The sequence below is a fragment of the Microtus ochrogaster genome, chromosome 17, assembly GCF_000317375.1.
Source record: "Microtus ochrogaster isolate Prairie Vole_2 chromosome 17, MicOch1.0, whole genome shotgun sequence".
NCBI lineage: Eukaryota > Metazoa > Chordata > Mammalia > Rodentia > Cricetidae > Microtus > Microtus ochrogaster.
Window position 1 is genome coordinate 4,654,915 of NC_022019.1, and position 15,286 is coordinate 4,670,200.

Sequence of the window (15,286 nt, forward strand, 5' to 3'; positions counted from 1 at the left end):
GAGAGAGAGAGAGAGAGAGAGAGAGAGAGAGAGAGAGAGAGAGAGAGAGAGAGAGAATCTGTTCTTTTGATCCAGGAGTGCCATCTCTAAAATTATTCATAATAAAGCAAGATCTGTATGCCAAAGGTACCTGCAGCAGCATCTGTTAAGGGGGGAAAGGGCACATTATGTAATGTGCTAACAACAGACACAGGGAGCGGGACCGAACGTAAGCACTGAAAGAGCTATCATGATTGGTGACATATGTAATAGATTCCTGGAGGCAGAAGGATGATGAGTTCAAGATCAGCTTGGGTACAGATGAGATTCTGTCTCAAAAGACCCAGCCAAACATAAACGACTAAAATGGCGGCTGGAGAGATAGCTCAGCAGTTGTGTTTGTTTTCTTGCTGCTCTTGCAGAGGACTCCCAACTCCCACAGTGAGTAGCTCACAACTGCTTCTGAACTTATGAGGCCTCTTTCTGGCCTCTGAGGGTATCCACACAACAAGCACAGATACACACAGACGTGCAAAAAATAAAACAGAGGTTTAAAGAATTTTAAAGTGGCATTTAGAAACTAAAATAACAAAAAACCATATGAAGATATTGATGCATGCATATTATAAAAAACTAGAAATATATGCAAATAACCCAATATGTTAATGTTTAGAATGACGAGGTAAGAGGGCTTTCCTGTGGAAAATGTCTTTGTAGTGTTAATTACACACTTGTGGCTATTTTAAAATTATTTTTAATTGTGTGTGTGCATGCACAGGTGTACGAGTGCACACACACATGAATGTAAAGACCCTCGGAGTCCAGAGCATCAGATGCCCAAGGAGGTTGGAGTTACAGGCTGCCAGACCTGGGTACTGCAAACTGAATGCTACCCACAGTGCTCTTAACCTGAGTGACATCCAAAAAAACTGTGTCACCCTCTATTGGAAGCTGCAGAGTATTATGGGATACAGAAAGTGTTTCTGGAAGAGGAATCCCAGCTATTTCCCTTTCAGTCAGGAATGTGCTCCACTTCAGGAAGTTGCGTTTTCTTAGAGCCACATCCATGAGTTATCCACAGCGGCTTCTGCTGCTGAGCTCATGGGTGACGGGTAGATTCTACACCAATTCCTCTTGTGTTTTACCAGCGTCCCCCTCGCGTCCCAACCTCTCCATAAAAACCCACCTGCCAGGGTGGAGATGGCTCAGTGCTTAAGAGCTTGGGCTTCCACAGGACCTGGGTTAAATGCCCAGCACCCACAGGGCTGCTCACAACCATCTGTAACTCGAGTTCCAGATGATGCTACTCTCTCCTGGCTTCCAAGGTGGTACAGAGAGACAGTGCTGGCCTAACACCGTCCCACGTTTAAAAAGAAAAGCTACTTGTGGTGCCTCTTCTGATTAATTTTCTCTAATTCACAGTCAAGGGGAAGAACATTTCAGGTTCCTTATGTCCCCTCAAATACTTCAAAGTCCTTACAAAGCCCCAAACACTAACGTTGGACAGAAATCGGGAGAACAACCTGACTTTTTCCAGGCAAGGTCTTTCTGATGCCACTCAGGGCAGCTTAGAACTCATGACCCTCCTGCCTCAGCATTCCAAGTGCTGGATGGCGGGCGTGCTACACTGGGCCAGCTTGTGAGCAGTCTTTGCTGAGGCCCGGCTTGCTTGAGCATAAAGCACGAGGGATGACATCACGGTGTCCCTCCTCCCTAAGCTGGCTTTATTTGCTTCTCTCATATATTCAGCACAATGTCATAGCACTTCTCTTTTCCTCGACACGCATGAGGCTTTTTATAGACCATACAAATTAGCAGAGACGTAACCATTAAAACAGACTCGTTAAAACGTGTAGCGGATCATCTGTGAGCTTTTCTAGGAAGGGCTGCTATTCTTGTGATTTGTCCTGTTTTGTTTTACTTTTTGTGCCTCCTCCGAGGCCCAGTATTGCAGAATTCTGGCAAGTGAAAATCTTTGATTTTTCTCTACTGTTTAGCGCCACCATCCACCCCTGTCCCGTGTGTGTGTGTGTGTGTGTGTGTGTGTGTGTGTGTGTGTAAGAGAGAGAGAGAGAGAGAGAGAGAGAGAGAGAGAGAGAGAGAGAGAGTGTGAGTCAGTCTCGTACTATAGCCCAGGCAGGCTGACTTGAACTCACTCTGTATCAAGCCTTCTGTGCCAGCCTCTCCTGTGTGGCATTACAAGTATGAAACACCACACCTGTCTGCCCTTTAGAAAAACATTTTAGAAGCAGATCACCGCTGTTCTCACCCAGAGCTTTTAAAGACACCCGGCTACCTTGGAACCCAGGCGCCTTCAACTCAACACAGAAAAAAAATCCTCTCCATCTCTCTTACCTGAAGTCCTAGGCTGCACACGGACACTGTGAGAATGGGGAGCCCACACACGGTAAATAAAATCATGCCTTCCTGCCGTACAACTCCCCAGTGGACATAACTGCAAAATAGCAGGAAGGGGAGGGGACGGAGGGAGGCACAAGAGGTCTTGGACGAGCTTCAAAAATCACAGCAGCACTGGGGTCAGGTGGCATCTCTCTGGAGCACCCCTGGGTGTGGAAAACTTTACCTCTTTCTTCTGTCCTCTGAGGTAAAATGAGGGGACCCCAGGTGTTCCAGCAGGTGGGATGTGGGAGAATGGATCCTCATTGCAGGTTTCTTTCCTTAATGTGAACAGCAGCTTCTCTTTGGCCTTGAGTCCATTGTGGGCCGACACACAGAAATGACACAAAATGGCCGTGATAGTAACTGGGTGGCCTTTGCATTGAAGACCATCAGGATTACTTTTGTTTACTTAGAACTTTCAAATGATTCGTTACTATGGCCTGTGGCTTCCATCAAGGGCAAAACTAAAATCAAGGGCACCCTACAAGTCAGTTAATCCTCCCCTTGGCACTCACATCTCCACAGGACACTTTGATAGTCAGAAGGAAAAGGCTTCAGGTGTGCTTTGGGGGTTAGTGTGGTCAGGAGGTTGCTCTGAGTCCTTGTGACTTCTGAAGTACTAGATAAGGCTGGATATTCCCAGTGACCAGCTCAGCCCTTTAAATATAGTAAATGGTAAAATAAAGTTATTTTCTCCTGGTTGGGTATTTAATAGCTCAGTGGTATAGCACTTGCCCAGCACTTACAAGGCCTTGGGTTCAGTCCTCAGTTTAAAAAGGAGGGGGGCAGTGGTGGTGCACACCTTTAATCCCAGCACTCAGTAGGCAGAGGCAAGTGATCTTTATGAGTTCAAGGCCAGGCTCGTCTACAAAAAAGTTCTAGGACAGCCAGGATTACACAAGAAGACTTGTCTCAAAAAACCAGGGGAAAAAAGTTTTCTCCATAAAAGGGCTTTGAAATGTGTAACAGGTACATGTGGATAGGGACTTGAGGAGTCTAGAAGGCTTCGATATGTGACCACAGGCATATGCCAAGGGAAACGGACCTTTCAGGCGGACAGAAAACCCTTTTGTGGTTTCCTGAGGAACGCTGCTCCCTCTCTAGGCCAGCCTGAGCGGAGCAAACACTGCTGTCTTAAGTTATCCACTGCTTTCAGGGAAAATGGGGTTCTGTTTGGGCCTGACAGTTGCCCTTCCCTTTCAGGAACTCTGAGTTTCAACAGTTGGTGTGCCCGATGTGGAGTCACCATGGCCCAACCAGACCCTTCAAACATCTGAGTTGGTTTAGACCATGCACAGAGCAGATGAGGGCTTTGTCCTTCCATTCGCTCCTCAGCCCATGGAGGAGCACGCTGCAGTCGCCATGGGTTGCACCTTGCAGCCATTCCTCGAGCATGCTGCAGCTGCCGTGGGCCGCACCTTGCAGTCACTCCTTGAACATGCTGCAGCCATCGTGGTTGCACCTTGCAGTCATTCCTCAAGCACGCTGCAGCTGCTGTGGGCTGCACCTTGCAATCATTCCTCGAGCATGCTTCAGCTGCCATCAGCCACACCTTGCAGTCACTCCCCTCCAGCTTCTACCGAGAAGGGTAGAGACATTCAGTCACAAACACAAGTTTCCGGAACACGAGAGGACGCTAGGTTGAGAAGGACATGAGGTCTACCTGGCAGCCACCTGGGTATGCAGGTACTGGGAAGTCTCACCTCAGCACAGCAAACCACAGCCATGTGCGCTCAGCAGCACAGCAGGCAGCCCCAACGACATACCCAGGAGGAGGTGGGATTGGATTTGGTAGCATCCACTGAGCTAGATCTGGCTTCTTTAGGCTTTCTGGCACAGCCAGGCCCCAAAGTCCCTTCATTTGTGGGCAGTGCAGCTGGTTGCTAGAAGAACCTCTGTGGGTCACTCAGCTTCAAGTTGACAGGGTCCCCCTTTTTCCCCTGACCACTTGGAATTCTCTCCAGCTGTATTTCTAGCTCTAGCAGAATCAGGAGTTTGACAGGGTGCCTGGTCCACTGTTTACACTACTCATTTACCTGTTTGTGGCACTCCAACTCATTCTTTGCATAAGGAGAGGACTCGGTCACCAGTGTCACTCCCCTTCCCCAAGACCTGCTGGGATCACCGCAAAGTCTGCTAGGTTATCTCCCGGGGCATCCCTCTACCTGATTTCAGATTCACTGTAACCTGTGTCCACAATACTGGCAACAGCTGGCCTTGAGCCATTTGGCCACTTTAGGGAATGCCACCTGAAACCAGTGCCACAGGGTCAGAGTCATCTGTTAACATCCAGCTCCACAGAGACCACCTGGTCCCAGCTGACTCAGCAGAAGCCATGTGTTTATCCACAGAATCCTACAGGGGCCTTGGACCTCCGTGAAGTCCATAGGAGTTGAGTCCTGGCCTGAAGTTTGTCAGGGACAGGACTCCGTTCTAGGAGCTATCGTGTGCCTACGTCACATCTCTGGCACTATTGATGCAAGGATGAACTTCATCGTATTTCTATAGGGTTTTCCAACCACATACTCCTGTGTAGGGACATGGTCTCCTGTGCATACAGCAGCCAACTAATACATGCTTGTTTCCCCCTTCTCCCACCCCAACTCTTCTAGAATAAAATACTGGGCCCTCCACTTACGCTTCCTTCTACGTATGGAACCATGGCGGGCCACCACGCTGCCACTGTCACCCTTTCACCCAGCGGAGCCCACGGAGAGGTGAGCAAGGGTACACAAGGGCACAGATGCTGCTGGGAGTCCACAGAAGGCAGGAGGCAGCCTTGGCAACCCCGAGGAACCCTTTTCAGATTAGTCACAGCAAACAATGGGCTGTTTACTGGGATTTTCTGAGCTTGCTAATGAGAAGAGGAAATTCTTATTCACCCCACACCCTGGGGGAGGGAGGTCAAGGCCAAAAGCTCACCTCCCAGTGAAGGGTCTTGCCAGCAGCTCTGGCCACTCAGAGACATAGAGACCTGGTCACCCACATCCCACCATTCATGGGAAATGCTGCAACAGATTGCCCTCTCTGGCTCCTCTATTACTCTAAGGGCTTTGGAAGTCCAATGGCCTTTTCCTCATTCTCCTCAGAGCCTTTCTCCAACATCCCGCCTCCCCCCTCCAGTGATTTTCTCCCACCCAATAGGAAGGTGCGCCAAGGTCGGAGCAATAAAGGATCTGTAAGCTCCAGCAACCACAGCCTTTAAAGAGTTTTTCTTGAGATCACGGTTTAGGTTAGGTTTAGGTTCACTTTGACCTCCTTATGTAGCCAGGGGAAACCTGCACTCACCCCCTAAGTGCTGGGATTACCAACCTGTGCTTCCACACTTCGCACAGGACTGAGAAGCAAAAGCAGGACGCTGTGCAGCCCCAGTCCCGCCTCTTTTTGTACAATGTGGCTTACTTTATATGGAGACGCATCACTAGGACCAGTTTGACAAAGTATTTTAATATACAGATACAAAACAACAAATAGAGATTCACAGCATTTACAAGAAATCAAATACCTATTTTTTAAAAACAACAACAACAAAAAAAACCCTTCATTTAGCAAAAAATGCACATCTTGCACACAGGTCCTATTTCAGTGTCAAGGTCAACTCGTCATCTCAAGAGTAGCACTTGACTTACACAGACCACAGCACCCCAACGTGGATTAGATTTCACCAAAAGCATAGCCAAGAAGTCAGCAAGTCACACACACTGGGCACCAACATGTACCCCCCAAAAGGGACCAATTATTAAATTACAGAAGTGGCTCAAAATACTTTCTAAATATAAACGGTCATGCCTAAGAGACCATGAAGGTAATAATGAAGTATGTGGGATGGCTAAGCAAATTTTCATACATCATATAGGCTGACTCCCTCACCCCCCCAGACTAGCTAGAAGTTGCTACTTACTTTGTCCCAAGTCCTTCAAACTCCCCTTCCCTGGACCCTGAGAAGAAACCATTTGTGGGCACACTGCACCCAGCATCCTGGCTTTACGCTGCTGAAAGACACTGACTCACACTTCTTGGCACTGGCCTGAGGGACACTTCTGCTTTTCCTATCTGGGATGAAGACAAAATGCAGAAGCCATGCCCTGGCTCCAGGAAACTCCAACTGGGAACAGGACTGACCCGTCCTGAGAAATATCCAGGTCCAATTCTCCACACGCGCATGATGCTGGATCTCAGGCGCGCACAAAAGACTTCCACTGGGAACCGGATTTCAAATTAAACACATTTTTGCTTTGCATGTAAAAACAGCAACGTAGGATGTGGAATCAGCCTTGAATGGCTTGGATAGCAAAAGGCACAGTATTTAGAAATGGCATTCCATAGTGGTGATGGTTCCCGCCTGCAGAAGCAGGTCTACCATATGTCTCTTGAGAGCCCAACTAGCTGTCTACCACTCCCTTTTACTCTTGAGACAGAGCCTGGAATGTTCCTTCTTTCTCTACACTTTCAAGTATTATTTATGATCATCTTTCACCTACCACATGGTGGTCGTATATAATCTAAACCAGGGAAGCCCTCTCAACAGTATCAACAGAGCTGGCAAATTCTGAAATGCTAACGAGGGAAAGGGAGGGAATGTTCACGAGCCTCAGACACCATTCCGGCAAGAGGCTCCATGCTGTTTCTCTTTTCTTCCTTTCAAAGTAGAGCGCACACCTCAAATCAAGAAGGAAGTTTGGAGAACTAAAAATAATACTTAAGGTCTTCCACTTTTTGTAGAACTCAGGTATTTGGTAATAAAATTTATATAGAATACAGATTTTTTTTACAAAGTCAAAAGGCTATTATAGCTTTTAAAAACACATTAGTTTTCATTTCTTTTTTTTTTTGGGGGGGTTTTTCGAGACAGGGTTTCTCTGTCACATTAGTTTTCAAAATCACCCAGAAATCCCAAGTAAGATTCATCCGGGTCAGACATTTGATCAAACACTTCTCACACTGTATAAAATTGCCTGGGGCCGGCCCAGGTCTTGACCGTGACTCGGGATTGTTAGGAGGTCTGTGGAGGTAGGTGGGAACCGGAAGTTAGGGCAGCTGGGAAATCTATCAGGACCGGTCACAAACTTAAAGTATTACTTCTTCACTGTCATTCACTGTAACAGCAAATGAAGTCTGCAGTGAGCCTCAAGTTGAATCCTCAGTGACTATAAACAGGACCAAAAGACTCTCTTCACTTCCTCAAATCAGTTCACATATTAAGAGCACAACTGTTGAAACTGCCGGACAGACACAGTGTAGCAGAGAAAGTACACTAAGTATAATTTCCAAAATATATCATTGCATTCAGTTAGTAAAATACAAAAACAACCTGTCAGTTATAGAAACGCAGCTAAGCTCAGGCATCTATTTAAGTATTCTCTCACTCGCTCTCTGTCTCTCTAACACACACACACACACACGCACGCACGCACGCACGCACGCACACACGCACGCGCGCGCACACGTTCTGTGCACTGAACCACTTCATGACACACAGAAACAGCCCAGCCCTGGGGCTTCTGACCACAATCCCCAGCACTGTGGCCTCTAAATGAACATGCCCAGGGTGCACAGCAGTGTTGAGGCTAACCCCAGGTCCAGGGTCAAGGTGATTTGCTGTGAGGTCAGTAGCTTTAGGCCTAGCTCTAGCTGGGGCGAACTGGTTGGAGAAACCGTGCTGATGGACCAATATCTTCATCTCTAACACTGCAGACTTGTTTGTTCTCAAGCAAGAGCTGAGGAGCAAGGAGAACCCTGCAGGAACTGCTCACAAGAACAAGCTGTCCAAAAGGCACAGCTGCATGGCGGGATCTGTCCCTGCCAGCTCACTGTGTCGATTAAAATGTAGGACCAGTCTTCCTTATATCTTGTTAAAAAGCATTTTCATCAAATTCCACAATGTCAACAAAGGGAGGTTACTCTCTGTGGGCGTCAGCCCGTGTGACCCTCATTAAACTGTCTCTCAGAGCGAAGGAGTCAACCTCCAGATGACACAGCCCGTGCACCACCGTTTCAAGGTCATGTGACAGGTGTCTCCACATCCCAGGAAGCTGGACGCTACGTCTCTATGTCTCTCGCTTTCTCTGTGGAACCTCTGTGTCTTCATCACCTCACTGATGAAGAAACTGCAAATAGCTGCTGAAGATGCACGGGTGCCCATTCTCATGTTATCAAACTTGAAACAATTTTCACCTCGCCACTATTTCTGTGAACGGCAGCTTCTTAGGTTGTGTTGTGAGCAGACAGGACCTCTGCTGGAGGAGGTGAGAGGGACAAACGAGCTGGCAGTGCCCTTCCCTCTGGTCAGGGAAGTAGCACGTGGCTTTGAGGATGCTATCATGTCCCACGTTGCCAGGGCGACAGGCGCCTCCTGTCTCTCCCTAGCTTGTGAACAGGGAACCTTGTAAGATGAAGCCTACACTCTTGCTTGGCACTAGGTACACCTTGGAAAACAGTGGGCACCTGCCCTGCAGTTCTAACCCCTTCACTGTCTCTGCCAGGGCTGACCTGACCCAGGCCATCCTATGGCTGCCAACATCCTACCAATCTCTGTCAATGCTTAAGAACAAACAGAGAAGGCATCCTTAATATAGTGGCCCCTAAGGGACTGAAAGGCTCTGGAACTGTCTGGAACTGCAGCAGGGGTGTGACCATCAGTGGTAAACTCACAGGACCACTGGGTCAGCTGTTCCCATGCCGAGAGAGGCCTGGTCCCCACATCCCGGCCACCTGAGAGTGCAGCTCGGCTTCCAGTGTAGGATAGAGCAGTGCTTCACGGAGCCCTTCTTTCCACGAGGGCAGCAGGGCCGCTCAAGATCAAAGAAGAGTTCAACTCCTTCTCCTCGTCACAGATTCCTAAAAGAAGCATGCAGCACCACACTGGACACCACACCGAAGAGACGAACCTTCCTCCCCACAGTACCTCAGAGGCACATCCTGAGTGAGGCTCATTTTCTGAAGGGGGTTAGTTTGTGGAAAGTGTGCCAGAAGAGTGACGGCTTCCTCTTGGGCTCGGCCAAGGCGAAGACTTGCTGCTGCGGGATGCTGGTAGGCACGGTGATGTGGCGCTGGTGAAGGGGCGGCAGGCTCTGGTGGGGCGGGGCCACGGGGCAGCTGCTGTAGCCTAATTCAGGAAGGACAGACAGACCAATCAGTTAAAAGCCACACTGGGGCTTGAAGTACTTAGCTGATTCACAGAAATCAAAAAGCCATCTAAGCAACAAGACTTTCGGATAGCCGGTGTGGGGTCAGCAACGGTTACGTCATGGAGACTCCCCCAAACTCTCACAGGAAGGAAGCCCGGAGATGAAGAAGATCACCTTTCACCGCCACGGAGGTCAGGAGAATCAGAACTGGACTCCTGGTATGGATGGGTAAGTAGTGACAATGCTCAAACCAAGGCCTGAAGTCAACACTCCCTCGGCCCAAATGCTACTCCACACTGACTGGCCATGAGTATTTGGAGGGAAATTCTTTGATTTCTCTGTGCTTTAGTTCCTCACTCTCTAAAACAGGAGTAACGGTACCAGGGTGTCACATGAACAGGTGAGGTGACATTCATTGGCACTATCTACCCTGGGGACATTGAGTGTGAGCACTAGGACCCTGATGTGGCCTGGCCGCGATTGCTTCTGCATCACTGCCAAGTTACTCTCGTGTGCACAGAGTGGGGAAGCACACTTGAGAAGAAGCCTAGGGTCTTCTCACCCACTGACGCAGAGTGTCAACACCTTGCCTCACCTCCCTGGACTGTGGTACAGCTGTGTTGTAAAACGTTACTTTAACTAGGCAAAGGTGTGTTACATTTGTTTAATTATGTAGACATGCATTCGTTTCTTTAAAGAAGCCTTTGTTTCACCTTACTTGCCTAAGGCACCTGATTGGCCTAATAAAGAGTTGAATGGCCAATAACTAGGCAGAGAGAGAGAGGGAGAGAGGAGAGGAAAGGAGGGAGAGAAGGGAGGAATGGCGGGGCTGGCAGGTAAAAAGAATAAATAATAGGAGGAGAAAGCAAGGCTTGAAGAGAGAAGAAGAAAAGAGAGAATGAGGGAAAAAGGAAGGGAGACACCCAAGGCCAGCCAGCCAGGCAGCAGACAGACAGACAGACAGAAGAAGCAGAGAAAGTATACAGAGGGGAGGAAGATAAAAAGCTCCTAGGCAATAGTTAGATAAAGAGAAACAGGTTAACTTGAAAGATCTAGCCAAAAACAAGCCTAAGCAAGGCCGAGCATTCATAACTAATAGTAAGCCTCCCTGACATGATTTGAGAAGTGGTTGCTGGCCCAAAAGAATACGCCTGCTACACAGTCACCTATAGCGGGCAAGCATTTTGTTAATGGAGATTCCTCCTCAAACCAAAGATGCCTGGTGGCTAAGTGGTACCATAATCCCCTCTCACCCCTCAGGAACGTGAGGAACAGGGTGCACTGGCAGGGCTAGGAGGCGTGAAGGCCTCTGCTGCTGTCTGAAATATTTCATGCACCTGCATGCAAACCTGAACGACTCCACCTACATGTCAACTTGGGTCTGTTTCTTTAGTGTCCCTGGCTCTGTCTGTCCACCCAGTGTTGGAGAAGGTTCTCTGTGGACACTGCCTCCATATTATCACAGGAGTCACAGGAAGGAGGCAAAGCCTCCACCAACCTTACCTTTAGATTTCCCATGTCCGGCTTTCTGGGCATTCAACATAGCGAGTTTCTTTTGATTTTCTGGGATTTCCATTCCTGGATTTGGAAACAGAGGTGGTCCATACTCAGAACCCGGGAAAACATTGTCAAAACAAAGTGTGTACTACATAGACCAGTGCCAAGGTGTTCTCTACAGACTGGATCAAAGAACCCTGAGAGGAAAGGCACCAGTGGTGTCACCAGGGACCTCACAATGACCTCTGAACCTGAGTGTTTTGGCACATGCGTGATATGAGGTGCTACTGTCATGAGACACAGACCCTGATGTCTCAAGACAGACACGCCCGGGGCCAATGTCCACACGGAAGCTACCGTAATTGCAGCTCTAAAGCGCTGAACTCTGGGAAGAGAGCCCAAGGCAAAGAGGCCTAGGGCTGCTGCTCACAGGAGCTGGGAGCTCTGTGGGTTGAGATTCTACTCGCCTGAAGCCTCAGGTTGGAGCTCTGCATCGTAGCCCTGAAGTGTGGACTGAAATGCCATCTACCGTCTACATACCCATTGTGGGCCAACTATGTAAAAACAAGCTGTACCCGGAGAGAGGACAGAGAGACAAACAGCGGAGGAGCTGCAGCGGGGCTGGGGTGACTGCTTCTCCTGAGGTCAGGAGCCGGGCAGCACTGCAGCAGAGCGGAGCCGCACTCTACCTCCGCAGCTCGGGCTGCCCCTTGTCTCTGTTTCCAACCCTACCTTCTAGATAGGCTCTGCTCCCCTGGCTTCCTGCAGTCACATGTCTGTCTGACTGGCGGGGTCTCCTTCCTACCCCATACTCAGACATAGAGATTGGGGTCTTGCTCTAGGCCCGGCCTGAGGACCTGTCCACACTGGACACAAAGCAAAAGACACATGCAAGCTGCAGAACAGAGCTGGAAGTGTTTAGGATGCCTGTGTGATCATCATGGACCCTCAGTGAAAGAGTGCAAGCATCCGACTCTAGCTGCAGCAGACAGTGTGAACGACTGTGCAAGCTGTGGGAGAGCAAGCATTCCGATCTGGGTGCGTCTAGTCACACCAGACAGTGTGAACGACTAAGTTGGGGGAGTGCAAGCATTCCGACCTGGGTGCTTCTAGTCACACCAGACAGTGTAAATGACTGCGCAAGCTGCGGGGAGAGCAAGCATTCCAGCCTGCCGCTTCTCGAGCCGCGGCAGACAGGGTGACCGACTGAGTAACCGCACCTCACATTTTGGTAACTACCTGCACACTTCTGAGAAGGATTTCATGACAAACCTTATTGCGACAGAGTCTGATGGTCAGCAGTCAATGCACGGCAGCTACTGTGGGTTCCAGTTCCCTTGGGTCTAAAGGACAGTCACACAGAGTAGACGAGCCCATCTGTGAGCCTGGGAACTACCGGACCTCACACTGGTCTGAACTCCGAAGGTCTCCGAAGAAATTCTTACTTTTACTGGCAAGATAGCCTGATGGATTTCTAAGAACTCTCAACATAGGATCCTAGGACATTTTCTAGTTCCAACAGCAGAATCTATGGCCAAGTCTGAAGGTGCTGGCTTATACAGGAGACATGGGGATCACCCTTAAAGCCCTTTGGGCTCAGGGGCAGCAGGGAAGTACTGGCCCAGATACACAATCCTTGAGATCTGGGCACCACAGCCATTTCTCCCTCGTCTTATCCCTGTACACCCCTGATCTGGGCACCACAGCTCACATCTGACAGTGTGTGCTCATAATCCCAGTCTGTGTGAGTGGCTCTGGAGCTCAGACATAGAAACTGTGAATGCTACGCTGGTTAATGCCACACGGCAGCTTCCTTCTCATGAGATCATGCAATCAAACGGTCAGCAGAAGTTGGGACGACACACCAAAGCACAGGTTAAGTTCCCCTTGTCTGAATTGTGTGGGACTGGAACATGCAACACTTTAGATTTTCTAATATTTTCACATACACAATATATATCTTAGTGATGAGACCAACATCTAAGCACGGGATTTGGTTATGTTTCGTAGATCCCTCTACACAACCTGGAATTATCTCCAAACTGTACTTTTGGGGCATCTGTATTCTAAGTGGGTCCCTCGCATGATATTGAAGCATGGAATTTTCCACACTGACACTCAGAAGGATTCTGGTTTGGGGACTGCAGATGCTCAGTCTGCACAAGGATACCACTGACTATCAGAAGCAGGAGCTTACTCATGTGCAGGTTCTACGGATGCCAGAGATAAGGGGAGGCCCAGGAGGAACTGTGTCTGAACCGATCCAGGCAGTGAGGCGAATTTAGAGTGCTTTGCAGCAGTGCTGATAAAGGGGAAGTCCATTTTCTGGCATTTCTGTGATAGGAAGATGACTGCTTGGGGGTGGATAAAGAGTGCGTGCTGTACAAGTCTGAAGTCCTGCATTCAAATCCCCAGTGCTCATGTAAAAAGCTGGTGTACTTGTGTGCAACTGTAACCAATGCTGTGGGGGACTGAGACAGGAAGATTGCCGGGTCTTGCTGGCTGCTAGCCTAGCTCCAGGTTTGGTAAGACCCATCGCGAGTGAAAAAGGCAGAGAAGGACACAGCAGGTCCCTAGATGTCCTCTTCTGACCTCCATATGTATCATCCCGCCAGGAACAAATATACCACATACATACATGCAACATGAATTATCTAATGTGTCTCCTGGTTGGGTGAGGGGCGTGTGCGTGCCACCATCATATAGTCAGTCCCTGGCACCACACCAAGCCGGGCTGTCTGTAAAACGGGAATAAAGGGAACAAGCAATTCCCTTTATGGGGTGAGGCGCTATCTCGACTACTGCTCCCCGAAGCATGTGCCTGCAGCCCAGTCCACGGATCTGGCTCTTCGGGGAGTGACTGAGCAGAAGAGGCCAGCGGTGGATGGAGGAGGCTGAGGGGACTCACCCATTTGCTGGTCTTCCTGTACCCTCTGCCTCTCGTCTGCATAGGCCTGCAGCCACCTGGCCTTGTCTTCCTGCTTTCTGGCGCAGAACAGGTGCACCTCATCTGTGGTTCTGCTGACCAACTTGAAGGCATTCCGCATGCTGAGGTTCCAGTCCTTGTCCCGTCCGTCCTCCACGTCCACAAGCTCCACCGCGTCCATGTCCATGCGGCCCTTGTAGTATAGCATGTCCCTACGCAGCAGATCCTTCTTGCAGGACACCAGCTGGTGGTCGAAGAGGAAGAAGATCCGCTGCTGGGTCTTGCCCTGCCTGGTGATTTTGGTCAGTTCCCCCGAATGAATCAACTCGGAGCTTCGGTCTAGGATGTCCAGGCCCTGAGAGAATGCAATTATGCTGTGAGTTGTCTGAACCAAATTGTGTTCAGTAGTAGACACAAAGAAGGGGTCTCTGGTACAGTCTTTCTAGAATATTCCAGCTCCCTATGGCCAGGCATTGCTGCCCTACACACGGGCAGGGCCTCAGAGGCCATTCAGACCCTGACTTCCTGGATCCCTTGTCCTGAAATACTTCTTTGCTGCTCTTTATTTCCTCTGTGTTACTTGAAGTGTCTTCCTGATCTAAAAAAAAAAACCACACACTACAGTAATGGAATCCAGACAGCATCTGCAGCGGGAGCTAATAAAGCCTGATTTCAGAATAAAGGAGAAGCAGAGGTTGCATTGTACAGGGATATGGTATAATGGAATTACCTCCCGAGTCAGGTGTATACCCACTCCCTGGAGCAGCTTAGGGTCCTGGAAATAAAAGGCCAGGCTGCCAGTAAGAAAGTAGTAAATTCTGATGAAATGATCTAATGTTTGATTATTTCTACTATTAGGTCATAACATTCTAAATGTTAGAATCTAAAGGCTGGAAGAAAAAAAAACCTCCCCTTTATAATATCTAGAGTGGATGGATGCCAGCATCACCCTAACAAATTTGGTATGAAGCTGGCCTTCATTTAAAAATTTTCATTTCCCTCTAATCTCAATAATACTCAGCATATTTTGGAGACAAAAGTACTTGACTCCAAAATATTGCTTCTATTTCCTTTCCTAGAGCAATTCTGTGCCCCAGATTCTTCACTTAAAAAACAGGGGATCAGCAGTGATGACAGAGGTATGTCAGGGCTCTGGAGGAAGAGCACTTCTCTTCAGCTGGCCCTACTCTCTCACCCTGTACCTTCTCGATCCCTGAAAGCCATGTAAAGAGAACCTAACCTGGTTCAGCAGCAATCTGAACAGCACCAGTTTTCTTAGCTGCTGTGCTTCAGCACAGGTGACCCACACAGACATGCAGTCTGCCAGAATCCTGGGCTGGAACCCAGCTCTGCCAAC

The 15,286-nt window shown here is 48.9% G+C and overlaps 2 protein-coding genes across 2 annotated transcripts in view; both read right to left on the minus strand.

The window, feature by feature from the left end:
• Nucleotides 1-5,045, minus strand: part of LOC101997641 (complement C1q and tumor necrosis factor-related protein 9) — a 13,217-nt gene extending 8,172 nt beyond the window's left edge. The window contains exon 1 of the mRNA XM_005355401.3: nucleotides 5,018-5,045. Within this exon, the coding sequence (XP_005355458.2) occupies nucleotides 5,018-5,041 (24 nt within the window). The 5' untranslated portion in view covers nucleotides 5,042-5,045. The remainder of the gene's footprint in view (nucleotides 1-5,017) is intronic.
• A 765-nt stretch (nucleotides 5,046-5,810) lies between these two features.
• Spata13 (spermatogenesis associated 13) overlaps nucleotides 5,811-15,286 on the minus strand; it is a 32,381-nt gene continuing 22,905 nt past the window's right edge. The window contains exons 8-10 of the mRNA XM_013349236.2: nucleotides 13,912-14,284; nucleotides 11,010-11,084; nucleotides 5,811-9,484 (exon numbers count right to left, since the gene is read on the minus strand). Coding sequence (XP_013204690.1) covers nucleotides 9,309-9,484; nucleotides 11,010-11,084; nucleotides 13,912-14,284 — 624 coding nt within the window. The 3' untranslated portion in view covers nucleotides 5,811-9,308. The remainder of the gene's footprint in view (nucleotides 9,485-11,009; nucleotides 11,085-13,911; nucleotides 14,285-15,286) is intronic.